This window comes from Podarcis erhardii (genome assembly GCF_964252035.2).
Source record: "Podarcis erhardii genome assembly, chromosome: 10".
NCBI lineage: Eukaryota > Metazoa > Chordata > Lepidosauria > Squamata > Lacertidae > Podarcis > Podarcis erhardii.
This window is the reverse complement of record NC_138500.1, coordinates 53,417,448-53,431,606: the sequence shown is the minus strand read 5'-3', so window position 1 is coordinate 53,431,606 and position 14,159 is coordinate 53,417,448. Positions and strand designations below refer to the sequence as shown.

At 43.7% G+C, this 14,159-nt stretch overlaps 1 protein-coding gene across 5 annotated transcripts in view; it reads left to right on the top strand.

Annotated features, from left to right (window-relative positions):
• Positions 1-14,159, top strand: part of DOCK4 (dedicator of cytokinesis 4) — a 270,878-nt gene that overhangs the window by 218,461 nt on the left and 38,258 nt on the right. For 3 of the 5 annotated variants that reach the window (XM_081877773.1, XM_081877771.1, XM_081877770.1), the window contains exons 33-35: positions 6,954-6,980; positions 7,151-7,246; positions 11,471-11,531. In XM_081877773.1, coding sequence (XP_081733899.1) covers positions 6,954-6,980; positions 7,151-7,246; positions 11,471-11,531 — 184 coding nt within the window. The remainder of the gene's footprint in view (positions 1-6,953; positions 6,981-7,150; positions 7,247-11,470; positions 11,532-14,159) is intronic. The other 2 variants (XM_081877774.1, XM_081877772.1) reach the window with 1 other exon arrangement.

Here is a 14,159-nt window from a genome sequence, read left to right as displayed (position 1 = left end):
CGTGGCCAGTATGACTAAGCCGCTTCTGGCGAACCAGAGCAGCACACGGAAATGCCGTTTACCTTCCCGCTGGAGTGGTACCTATTTATCTACTTGCACTTTGACGTGCTTTCGAACTGCTAGGTTGGCAGGAGCAGGAACCGGGCAACAGGAGCTCACTCTATTGTGGGGATTCGAACTGCTGACCTTCTGATCGGCAAGCCCTAGGCACTGTGGTTTAGACCACAGCGCCACCCGCATTAAACAGAACACCCTAAAGAATCTTTACGGATAAACTTCCTGAACTAAATAGCTGACTAGATACATTCCAGTTACAATGGTGTTTGGGTGCACTTCCTTTTTATATGAAGAAAAAGACAGAAATATAAATTCCGACAAAATGGAGATTAGATGATGTTGTGATACTTTTTTTTTTAATTAGAGAATCACTCCTGAAGTTTTGTTGCAATTTCGTTAATTTTAAATCAGTATGTGTGTTGCTCACATTTCATTAGGCATTCCTGTGGTATAGTCTTAACACGACACTTTTTGTATGCATAGATACCAATCTTCAACACTATGGTGCAATGTCTGATTTACATTAAATGAAAATTGTGTCTGGTTGAAGAAGTACTTCATTATACTTGCAACATCTCAAGCTTAGCTGTTGTGGTGATAAACCACAAGAGTGAAGTTTCTGATAGACAATTTTAGTCCAGGCACTCTTTTGACAATCTCAAGCATAGCAAATTTCATAGAGAATTTTTCTATTATCAATGGTTTCACAGGACCTTTGTGACACCTCTCCATCCTGCACACAGCGTTGTTGTTGCTTGAGGTGAGGCTTTTCCATGTGGCCCAGAGTCTTGCAGAAAAATGGAACTTTAGATCTAAGTAACAGCATAATTACAAAGTGGTGTTGTTGTTTTTATTATTAATTAAATTTGTATACTGCCCTTCATCCGCAAATCACAGGGTGGACTACGCAAATCATAGAAATACAAAATGAGAACACCAAATACATAATCAATCAATTAGTCAAACAAACAAACAAACAAACAAACAAACAAACAAACAAACAAACAAACCATTAACCCACCTATCATGAACCCACCTATCACGAACACATAGAATGTTAATCAGCCAAAGACCTGGTTATAGAGAAATGTTGCCTAAACCATATCACTTCTGAGAGATTATAGCAGCTCTCATTTTGAGATGTTTCCTCACCTTCAGCAAGTGTTTTTGAGAGGCTCTTTTGTCAGGAACATTTGCTTTGTGCATTATCTCTGAAAGGTCAGCAAGGCAAGCGGTAAACCAGCAGAGTCTCTAATCTGTCCCAATTGCCCAGTGCCAGGAACTCACACTCAAGCCACCCCCCCAAAAAAAAAATCCTGGACAGAGAGCTTGGAGAAAGAGAGAGAGTGAGTCTGCATAGACCACAGCAATTTATCCTCCCCAACTCTCAATTATGCCCTGATTCTGCACCTAGTACATTGGTACCTCGGGTTAAGAACTTAATTTGTTCTGGAGGTCCGTTCTTAACCTGAAACTGTTCTTAACCTGAGGTACCACTTTAGCTAATGGTGCTTCCCGCTGCTGCTGCGCCACTGCTGCGCGATTTCTGTTCTCATCCTGAGGTAAAGTTCCTAACCCGTGGTACTATTTCTGGGTTAGCGGAGTCTGTAACCTGAAGTTTCTGTAACCTGAAGCGTCTGTAACCCGAGGTACCACTGTACCCAAGTGCCATGGGCACAGCTAGGTGAGACCAACTCCACCCTGTTCCACTACCCAGGCCTCAGGGTTACAGAGTGATTTGTAATCAAATCATGGATGAGGGAGGTCTTACTCACAGCCGACTTGGCATGCAGCGACAGCAGCCATTGTTGCTTGTTCAGATTTAGCACAGATACCTCACAAACAGCCCATAAACAAGCACATTTCCTATTATTATTATTATTATTATTATTATTATTATTATTATTATTATTATGCACCCACTACATCTGACACGGTTTCTGTTGCCTCAGTCGTAGAATTGTAGAATCTTAGAGTTGGAAGGGACCCTAAGGGTCATCTAGTCCAACCCCCTTCAATTCAGGAATCTCAGCTAAAGCATCCATGACAGATGGCCATCCAGCCACTACAATACAGGCACAAGGAACCACTCTTGCTTTTAATTTTTTTACATAACTCTATACCGGTGTCAAGCAAAGATTGTTGCTGAATGCTGGCAATCTAGCTGCAGGTTAAAGAAGCACCATTCTGGGTGTTTGGAAAGCAAACGGGCCTCTGGAGAAGGATCAAAGGAAGATGGAATAAAAGATTACAGTAAAGCATGCAGAAGAGTTTCTGCTTCGCGGTGTGCAGGAGAGAACACCAGCTTAGCTGGAATACCCTTCTTCTTACTTCCTATTGAGATATTGCCCGAGGAAGTGGAGGCTTGTTTTTGAGAGGCTCTCTTGTCAGGAATGTTTGCTTTGTGCATTATCTTTGAAAGGTCTGCGATGCAAAGGGTTTGCACGAATTCCTGGTGGGTGGGAGGGAGGGAGGGAGGCAGGACCTACCCACATGATATACTGGATGCAAAAAATATAAACTGAAAGTAAGCCTGTATTTAAATTGGCTAATCCATATCACTTCTGAGGGATTATAGCCGCTCTCATTTTGAGATGTTTCCTCACCTTCAGCGAGTCTTTGATATTTGGCAGGGGAGAAACCTCCAGGCGAGAGAACATTTTCCTTCGGCACAATTTCCTAATCCCCTCAGCACTTCTGCAGGAATCCAGTTCGTTTTCCTGAATACGTTAAAATAGATGAAGCCCAATCTTTCGGTACCCTAATTTATGTCACTCAAAGCAGTGGCGGTACTTCATGCTTTGGCACTGGGGGGTGGAGAGCAGATGGGGGCGTGGCTGGCGCGCGTCCCGGGGGCGTGGCGTGTGCCCTGGGGGTGGGGCATACCGCCTGCAGGGGCGTGGCGCCCAGCGCAGGTGGGGGAACAGCCAAGATGGCACCCCACCGGGATCGCGCTGCTGGGGGCGGTGCGCTCCTCCCACACACCTCTGCCTCCGCCAGTGACTCATGGGCTATTTCAGGCTTTATGCGGATGTGTTTCCTGGAAGCCTCCAGGCGAACCCTGTTCTGTCTGAAGGGGAAATAAAATAAAAAAATTCCTTCCAGTAGCACCTTAAAGACCAACTAAGTTAGTTCTAGGTATGAGCTTTCGTGTGCATGCACACTTCTTCAGATACACTGAAACAGAAGTCACCAGACCCTTCTATATAGTGAGAAGGTGGGGAGGGGTATTACTCAGAAGGGTGGTGGGATTGGGTGATTGGCAGATAGCTGTGATGAGCCTGTTGACAACTCTTAACGACTGCAATAGGTCTTACAGGAAAAAGCAAGGGGTGAGAAGGTGAAAAATGGCTTTGTCATGTATAATGAGATAAGAATCCAATGTCTTTGTTCAGACCAGGTCTTTGTTCAGACCAGCTCATACCTAGAACTAACTTAGTTGGTCTTTAAGGTGCTACTGGAAGGAATTTTTTTATTTTGTTTTGACTATGGCAGACCAACACGGCTACCTATCTGTAACTGAAGGGGAAATATATGCCTCTAAACCCACAGAGAAGTATGGCAGGAAGCTGGCATTGGCTTCAGCCTTCCAGGACATGCACATCTCCCTCAAATGCTATGGAGTTGACTATATGGCATACAGGAGTGGAACTGGCCATCACTTGATTACATAGCTGTCAACGTTTCCCTTTTTTTTAAGGGAAATTCCCTTATTCTGAATAGGATTCCTCCCAAGAAAAGGGAAAAGTTGACAGCTATGCTTGATTGTGGGATCAAGAGCTATGTGTAAGCAAGCTGAAATGTGACCTAAAAATAATTTGGACTGCAACAACATGAACAATGTTTTCCTTCCCTCAGTGCAGACATGTCGGGGCAGTATAGTTCAAGCTGTTGCATAGGATGTGCAAGTTTGACAATTAGGTTGGTCGTATGTCCTACTTTACAGGGAATAGTTCTCTATCTGTAAAGCTGCCAGAGAAATGTCCTCTATTTGAAGGGCTATCCGGGTCAAGTACAGTTCAAGTACAGTTTTCGACTACTGCAATGTGCTCTACGTGGGGCTACCTTTGAAATTGACCCGGAAACTACAAGTAATCCAGAATGCGGCAGCTAGACTGGTGACTGGGAGTGGCCGCCGAGACCATATAACACTGGTTCTGAAAGACCTTCATTGGCTCCCAGTATGTTTCTGAGCACAATTCAAAGTGTTGGTGCTGACCTTTAAAGCCGTAAACGGCCTTGGCCCAGTATACCTGAAGGAGCATCTCCACCCCCATCGTTCAGCCCGGACACGGACACTGAGGTCCAGCTCCAAGGGCCTTCTGGTGGTTCCCTCACTGAGGTTACAGGGAACCAGGCAGAGGGCCTTCTTGGTAGTGGCGCCCACCCTGTGGAATGCCCTCCCATCAGATGTCAAGGAAATAAACAACTATTTGACTTTTAGAAGAAATCTGAAGGAAGCCCTGCTTAGGGAAGTTTTTAATGTTTGATGTTTTATCGTGTTTTTAATATTCTGTTGGGAGCCACCCAGAGTGGCTGGCGAAACCCAGCCAGATGGGAGGGGTATAAATAATAAGTTGTTGCTGTTGTTGTTGACAACTGGCTAGTGTGTGTCTCATACAAAATGTGAAGGAACATAAACTTTTTTTCTCCCATCCCAGGAATACAATTCTATGCTTATCTTTCTGTTAGCTGCAGGAAGTGGAAGGATAAACTCACAACTCAGCAGTCAAATACCTCATACATCTCCTTAGCATACTATTCTGAATTCTGCCTAAAGGAGAACTTTACCCTGTATATTTCTGTCCAGTAGATTTGCTCCTCCAATGGAGGAGTGCTTAGTTTGCACTATCAATTGGGTCTTTAGCGTTGTAGCTCCAGCCCTCTGGAATGAATTCCCAGCTGAAATTAGACAGGCACCTAACAACATGGTATTTAGGTGCCTATTGTATATATTTCTCTTCAATAATGTATTTATTAGTTTTAGCATTCAGTCACAGCAGTAAAAACAAAATAAAAATAAGAGTAACAGAGAGAATCAAGGTTATGAAGCTACAAAGAATACGCCACAGAGGCATCAACGTCCAGACCAAATTATTTCCATATATAATGCCATTTATTATTATTATTATTATTATTATTATTATTATTATTATTCAAGAAGGCTTTCCTTGAAGGGAAATTGGGCTTGGTGTTGTATCCTGCTTTTATATTGTACACTACTTCAATGGTCTCAGACCATTATGCAGTTTATAAATCTGTGAAATAATTACTTGTTGTGGGTCTTGGGACCAGACTTTTGAGGAATGCTAGACAGGTCCAAACTGCCAATTGCTGACACTGTAGAGTCATTAAGTGCAAAGGGTAGCCCAACATAGCTTTGGGTTATCCAAGGGCTATTTAAAAGCCCTTGGGTATGTGGCAGTTGTGGTGAGCATGTTTGAAAAGTTTGCCCATGGTAGCTGCCAACCCATGGTGAGCCAGTCGTTGCCAGAGAATTAGCATTTTTCAATGGGTGGTGGAAGTCAGATTCTACACTTGGTATGTACAACTGGCTTTCCATATGCTGGTGGATGCCTCCACTGTGCACTCAGATGGTTGTGTGAATAGCTCTTAGGTATGTTTGGTTCTCCTTTCCATAAGTTTCTGGTGTTGGTTGTAGTGCTTTGACCTAAGTAACATATATGGGTACTTCAGTGCTGTTGCTTTGGAATGGCTTAACCATCCCCTTGTCTGTTTCCCTTTCTAACATAAGCATGACTGTCTCACCTTCTCCAATTTGTCCAACATCCCCACTTTTACAAAATACATACCAGTAACTATATAGAACCTCAGGATTCAGTCAAAGGCAAGGGAACTGGAATGGGGGAGCAACTAGTTTTTCACAGAGAGAGAGAGAGAGAGCGCGCACAGGAGAGGGAAGGAGAGGTCTATAAATCTACAAATGCCCAAAACACCTTAAAAAACCCAGAATCCTTGTTTATGATTTGTGGGAGGGGGACTCGTCCCTGGAGGATACCTGTGTTATCAACATAGAAACATTTCAAAGCTTCTCCCAAGTCACTTCTGCAAAAGGCATGGTTGTGATGGGGTCTTGAGCGCTTGTAGAATCACCTTTGGGCAGCCCTAGGATTCTAGGGCTCAGCCTTGGAATGTGAGAGGCAATCCCGAAGGACAAAGTCTCTGTGAGCATATGTCATGTGCCCTTCTGAGGCTTGCATGCTTCTAGATTTGGGGAAAGGACTTCCGGAACAACCCCCAGCCCCTCTCATTTTTAGAAATTAAGCAAATGCTAGCCATTGCTCATTGGTATTATTGTCAGTGGTTCTATTTCTGTATTTTCATATTACTGCTGGGCTCAGAACCTTTCAATTCTAACTGACCTGGTGCATTTGGCTAAGATTTGCCACCAAGAAGCTACCAATTATTTAACAGTTAAATGAATGAGATTGAAATGCATAAATAACACCAAGCAAAAGGAAAGTGTTTGGGTTAAAAAAGAAAAAAAATTCTCCTCAGGAAAAGGCTTTTCCTGTGGCAGTTACAATGCAGTAAATTGTGTGGGTGCAGAACTACTGTCGACTAAAGTACGGAGGGGGGAAAAAATCCTACATTGAGAAGATTTGAAATCTCATCGAAAGGGAAGCAGTGAGATGGGAAATGCTCTCTTCTAGGTAACAAAATCTTCAGTTTCTTTTCTTGATGTTGAAATACAGGTCTAATGAATAGCACAAAGGGGTGAGCATGCAATAAATCCAGAATCTTCTGTGTGTAAAGGTTGTGAGATGTCTAGATATATTTGGAAAATAGGATGCTTTCTCTGTGTGTGTGTGTTGTCTTGAAGTTGGCTAACCTAAAAAAAATTCAATTTGCCTTGTCAATGCTTCCTGGAGTAGAATTCCACTCTTTGGTCCTTATCCCAGGTAAGAGAATATTTGCAATTGTGCTTAGTTTGAAGGAAATAATAATAATAAAATCTGTGAATGAGAAGATACTGCTAAGGCATTTTTGGGTACCTTTGAGTATAAATTGGTTGTTATGGAGACCGGTAAAAATAAATGCTGATATTTTGCCCTGGGTTCATTCCTTCCAGCTTGCTGAAGAAAATTGAACGCGAAACATGGAGAGAAAGTGGCGTTTCATTAATCGCCACTGTAACTCGTCTTATGGAGAGACTGCTGGACTACAGGTGAGCAATTGCTGCATGATTTATAGCAAGAAATATGCCATGGTCTGAAAGTCTGGTGCCAGCATTCCTTCGAGAAAATTATCATTAGCTAGAATATGAAAGCACACACACAACATCAGATACCAAGTTTTCAGGAGTTCATAATTCAATGTAGGGTACAAGGGGGTGAGCCACATGTTTGATTGCCTCCCCCACCCCATCCCACCCACACAAAATTCTCCTTGCCTGTCGAAAGCTTATGTGCCAGGAAGAAGAGTTCTCACCATCTTCCTGACACAGTAGGTTTCTATGTAAAAGGTTCTCCCCCCAAAAAATAAATAAATCACAGAACATTAGTAGAACGTTGTGGTTCTGCATATGTAGATCAGCTCTAAGAATGACTCTTATGCTAGTGCAAATCAGTCTCATGTCGCACTAATGTGCACCTCAGCTGTGCACTAGGTCTGATGGTATTACATCAGGCATATTGCCAGTGTCAGGTTGGGTCTTACTGCGCATCTTCTGATGGATCCTGTATGGGATTCATTGCAACCCCCTCCTCACTTTTGACATCTGTAGGAGCTGTGGCAACAGACACAGCCAAGAATCGAGGACGAATTGTCTTAGGTTCTGCACATTTGGCATAGAGAGAGGCCATCTGTGGCCTGAAAACACGATGGCAACTAGACAGAGCAGACGAAAGATGTAGGAGGCAGGTAGCGCTAGTCTAAATTTTTCATGTAAGCCACGGATCACTTGAATCCAAAGAAAGGAAGTGTCCACATCTGTCCAGCTTTTCCTTTGGTGGTACCAGTCTTGCAGGTGGTCTGTTTAGTTCGATAGCAGTTCCAGGCATTGGGTGAGTGGTGAATAGCATATTGCAGCTCACCTTGCTTTGCAAGGCCTGCTCTCAAAGAAATGCAAAAGATCTCTGGCTGCGCATTTGTTCTTTATATAGTTGTAATCTTTGCAGTGGCCCTGTGCCTCACATCCTTGTTGCAGATTGAGGGATGGGGTGAGCAGGAATCAGGCTTGCCTAAGGCCCCCTTGAAGGTATATGGCAAAGGCAAGAATCAAATCGCTACCCTGCACCATAACTCCTTTCTACTGCGGAGACTGAGCACAGAAAGATTGGCTGCATTCTTCCTACCTATAACATTCACTTGTGAGCGAGCATTGTTCAGCTCAGTGGGACTTACTTCCATGCCAACATGCTTAGGGCTGGGCTGCGTGTGTTTTTAGATGAGGCCATGCATGAAATTTTCATTGCCAGAACCTAAACACAGGATCATCTTGAAATTCCAGTCCCCTTTCTAATTCTAGACTGTGGGAAGTCTCACTCCATAGCCTCCCCCCCCCTTTTGGTTTTGCATTTTTATAACAATATTTTTTATTGATTTTCATTAAATAATGCACAAAAGGAGATACATTGAGTTTCCCCTTTTCTCCAAACTTCTTCCCTCCCTCCCACAGAACAGCTCACTCCATATCCTTGAAAGAGGACGATCTGAACCATATTTGTTGTCCTTGCTTTCAATTTCACAAGATAGCCAGGTTATTAAAGATTTACAGTGTAGATTCAGAAAGATGCTTGGGTATATATGGTGGGATTTATATTATTATTAAACAAACAAACAAAGCTAGTGCATGTATATGATGCTTTACAGAGGAGGAGAGGATCTGTTCTTACCACTTAGGTCTTCCAGTTGACAGGGGTAGAACAAACTCTTGCCCATGGACCCATTGTTTAGTATCATAGCTCCACTAGCTTGGACAAAAAGAGAGATGATTTAGGATGGAAGCTGCAGTGTATCCTTCTGGGGCTGGGTTTCCCAAACATGGATATCCAGATGTTTTTGGACTACAACTCCCATCATCCTTAGCTAGCAGGTCTAGTGTTCAGGGATGATGGGAATTGCAGTCCAAAAGCAGCTGGAAACCCAAGTTTGGAAAACCCTGTTGTAAGGCATGGGTGGGGAATCTTTCTCAGCCCAATGGATGAATTCTTGTTTCAGCAACCTTACGGATGACATGTGCCAGTGGTGGCCAGAATCAGAGGCAAAAAATATGTGGAGCAGCAAATGTCGAATTGACTTTTGTACAGTAGGTTAGACAAGCGAATTGGCAAGGCAGCTACAGCAATGGCTGAGATAATGTCGTGCTAAAGACCAATACCAAGATGAAGGTTTACCGGGCTTGTGTGTTGAGCACACTGCTTTATGGAACTTACACTGGGCAGGAGCAATACCTCATTGCCTTCCATATGTTCAGTGTCAGCAAGATTTTGGGGATCACATGGCAGGACAGTGCCTCAAACAAAGATGTGCTCTTCAAAGCCCACATTCTCAACATGTTTACACTTCTGTCTCAGCGACATCTACACTGGCTTGGTCATGTACGCAGAGTGTATGATGGCAGGATCCCCAAGGTTGTGCTTTACAGGGAGCTGGCTTCAGGCACCAAACCCATTGGCAGACCAACTCTGTGTTATAAAGATGTCTGCAGACATGACATGAAGGCTGGCAACATTAGCCCCACAGTGTGGGAATCCCTTGCAGATGATCACAGTGCCTGGAGACCGTCATTCATGCATCCACAGCAGTGATCAGAGGAGAAATGACTGCTGCGAGGAGCACAGAGAGAAGAAACACAGTAGTGTATCTGTAACAGAGAAACCAGACGCCTTTGTCTTCCCCCGGCTGCAATGAAACATTTCTCTACCATATTGGACTCTACAACCACAGCAGGTGCTGAAACTCTCCAATGGTTTGACCCTGATGGTGCACTCTTCTATTGTCTCTTGTATTGTTGCAACAACACCAACACACACACCCCCCATTGTATTTTACCCTGGAATGCAAGAAACATGGTCAGAGTTCCAGGACACATTCCAGCCAGCCAAAGCATGCATGAAAAGTGTGATTCATGGTCATTGAGGGTTATGGCCTGTGTTAAAGGTAAAGGACCCTTGGATGGTTAAATCCAGTCAAAGGCGACTATGGCGTTGTGGCGCTCATCTTGCTTTCAGGCCAAGGGAGCTGGCGTTTGTCCACAGACAGCTTTCTGGATCATGTGTCCAGCATGACTAAACCATTTCTGGCACAATGGGACACCGTGACGGAAACCAGAGCGCATGGAAACGCTGTTTACCTTCCCAACACAACGGTGCCTGTTTATCTACTTGCACTGTGTGCTTTCGAACTGCTAGGTTGGCAGGAGCTGGGACAGAGCAATGGGAGCTCACTCCACCACGGGGATTCGAACCACCAACCTTCCAGTCGGCAAGCCCAAAAGGCTCAGTGGTTTAGACCACAGCACCACCCATGTCCTGTGGAGATGCATTGTGGCTAGGGAAGCGTGTGTCTTGGAAAAGATCCCAGGAGAGGCATGGAGAGCTGCATTTATGCCCCAAACTTGAGGTTCCCCACCTCTGCTCCACAGCAACCAATTGGCATTCCCCTGTTTCATCCAGTTCTGCCAGAACTCCATCCTTTTAATTCCTTTGCTCTATTCATTGACTGTGGAGGAGCAGCCTGAAGTGCTGGGAGTACAAACACTGCCCTGGGTCACTTTGTCATCTCCTCACACTGATTGTGGAGCAGCTCAGGCTCGAAGCCTGAATCTCCGGGCTGGCCAGAGGCATTGGACTCAGATAGGGAATGACTCTATTCTGCCAATAACTGAACTCATTTACTTTTCACATTTAGATTACCGTCTCACCTGGTTGTAGTGGGAGGCTCTCAGAGGCACTCTGAATTTTATTGCTTCACGTGTTTTAGAGCTCAAATCTGGCATCGAAAAACAATTTTGGAGCAATACCTGCTGGTTCTGGGGCTGAACACACTAGAGCTTTGGCTCACATTAATCCACATACCTGCAATTGTTTGTTCTCTGTGGGTCATTGGCCCTTGATAGGAAAAAAAAGTGTCCCACTCCTGATCTAAACAACAGATGAAGGGCAGATAATCAAGACAGAAACGGACAAGGGATTTTTGCAGATATTGCATTTACAGTTTAAGGTTGATTTACCCTGAACTATGCTATGGTCCTCAGAGATCTTATCTTGCATTAGGCTTCATAGTGAGAGTACTAGCTGACATATATTCTTGAATCAAATAGTGTATTTGAGGCAGTTAATAACAGAATTTATTTGGGATACATCGTTTTATCTAACATGCATAATTAATTCTTCTGCGCATGATTTGCTCTGTTTTTTTAAAACAATATTTTTTTTAACCCCTCCAGGGACTGCATGAAAATGGGTGAAGTGGATGGCAAAAAGATTGGCTGCACGGTCAGCTTGCTGGTGCGTATCTCTTTCTTTTGAGAGATCTTAACTATGTCACTTTAAGGATCCAAATGTTTAGATAAGGAGCGTGTTTTTAATAGCTTACTTTCCAAACTGGGATTTAAAAGTACACTTTCCACTGCATAATTAATGAATTCAAAACCTATTACAGAATCATGAAGTATTCATGTTGCATTTGAATATATATTGATAAGCCTGCTAAAATATAGCCGTTCTGCCCTGTTTGAGTTGTGGGTGGGTGTCTCTAATTATATGAGCTGGCAGGTGGGAAAGAAGCAAGAGAAGTGGGATTCTTCTGAGCACTACTTTGCTGGCAGTGAGGAAAAGAAGCAGGGATACTTCTTCCAACATCCTTGCTTCTTCTTATTCAGGACAGAAACCTTTCTGGTTTTTACAATTGATAGGGAATTGTGTAACTTCCTCCATCTACAGGTGAAATAATATTTTTCAAAGGGTGATTTTCTCTCTGAGAAATGTGTGATAGAGTGGGAAATATCCCCCCCCCCTTTTTATTTTCTGCATGATTTAGGGGAACTATATTATTTCAAGGTTAGTTGGATGACTATTTTATTTGTATGGATGGATGTATGTACAGTGGTACCTCGGGTTACATACGCTTCAGGTTACATACGCTTCAGGTTACATACGCTTCAGGTTACAGATTCCGCTAACCCAGAAATATTACCTCAGGTTAAGAACTTTGCTTCAGGATGAGAACATAAATTGTGCTCCGGTGGCGCGGCAGCAGCAGGAAGCGCCCCATTAGCTAAAGTGGTGCTTCAGGTTAAGAACAGTTTCAGGTTAAGTACAGACGTCCAGAACGAATTAAGTACTTAACCCGAGGTACCACTGTAATTGTAAGATTTTCGCCCAACCCTTAATCCCTTAAGATCACAGAGTGGCTTATGATAATAAAACACATTTGCATCCTAGCCTTCCTCAGAGGGCACCAGGTCAGAGGATGTGGTCTCTGTCTCCTCTGTTAACATTTTTGTCTCACCAAAAGCAGCCAATAATAGTGGGGGCTAACAGATATACAAACATTTTTCTACTTAATGCAGATTTCTACCGACCCTTGTAATCTGCTCAGGGGCGGAGGAAGGGGGTGCAGTGGGGGCGGATCTACCCGGGAGTCTTTGCTGAGGGGGTAACATTTGGTGCGCCGCCTACCTGCGACTCCCAAGCCTACCCCGAGCCAGCGGCATTTGCCCATTCCCCCCATTTTGACAGCTGGGGGAGGTTTCAGAGTCACGGGTGGGTGGTGTGCCGAATGTCCGCCATTGGCGGCTCGCTCTGCCCCTAGCTGCAGGGCACTTGCGCCGCTCTGTGCACCCGAACAGCTACCCCGCGCCTGGGAGGGCACCCTCTGTGCCCAGCCCCCCTCAGGAGTGTGCCCGCCCTGGACAGCGCAGGGTAATGCTCCTCCGCTGAATTTGCTAGTGCCTTGGAACTATGCAGGGCAGCTTATAACGATTTAAAATCATAATGCCATAAAATAGGATTAAAAACACCACAATAAAGTACATTGAATTCAAGGCATTAAAATGCATTGAAAATAAAATAAAGGCAGAAACCACAGAAATAAAATGGCATTCACAGCGGATACTTAGCAGGCAAAAGCCTGCCCGTGTAACAATATTTTTACCAATCGGCACAGAGCAAGAGACGAGACCCTTTGTGCTTCGTAAACTCAAGCCTTCCACAATACTAGGTGCACCCCTGGAAAGGTGCTATCTCTCCTTGCATATACACTTACCTGAGTGAACTCAATGAGGCTTACTTCTGAGCAGACATGTGTGGTTGCTCCTCCATTAATTTATTTATTTCCTCAAACTTACATACTGCTTGGCTGTAAAAAAACAAAACAAAACACCACCTTAAAGATAAAGCAATAAAATCAAGAAAAAATCAAAACATTCAAAAATTAAAATACTAAAAGAGATTCAAATTGCCTCAACTTTCTAAGCACAGTTAATATAACAAATGTCAGCAAAACCATATCAGCCCATACTATGTGCACATTTCAACCTGCCAAAAGCTCCATGAAAATGGGCTGCAAACCATTTTTTCACCAATGGTGGACCAGTAAACTTTGGAGCTGAGTGGGGATTTTTTTTTTTTTTTTGTCTGAGGTTCCAAATCCAGACCTACCACGGCTGCTTTACCAATTGCAGAAATAGATGGTGGCCCCTTCCAATCTCCAAGTCATTATTTGCATCCTAATGTCCACAGAAATACATATCTTTCATCCCAAAGGAATTTCTTTGCCATGAGTACAGGAGCTGGAGTAAAGGAACTCAGTGGAGACTGTTACTGAGAAGCCCAAACTTTTGCCTTTTATATGAAGAGCCAAATAGGCTCTTAACCATTTTCCTAACAGCAAGAGCTTGTCAGGTTAAGAAAAGTGTCACCTTGGTGACACTTTAATTGCAAGTTGTTGTTTCTTTTTTATTTATCCATGGGCTCAGGCTGCTCTATTCTTTTCATCTCTCTGCCTCGAAAACCATCAATGTGGACTGTACTTTACCATTCACAATACTTAACGAAAATGTCTCCACATGCCTCAGATTAGATTCCCCTGATGTGCATGTAGGCATGGCTTTACAATCCAGCAAATCCCTTTTG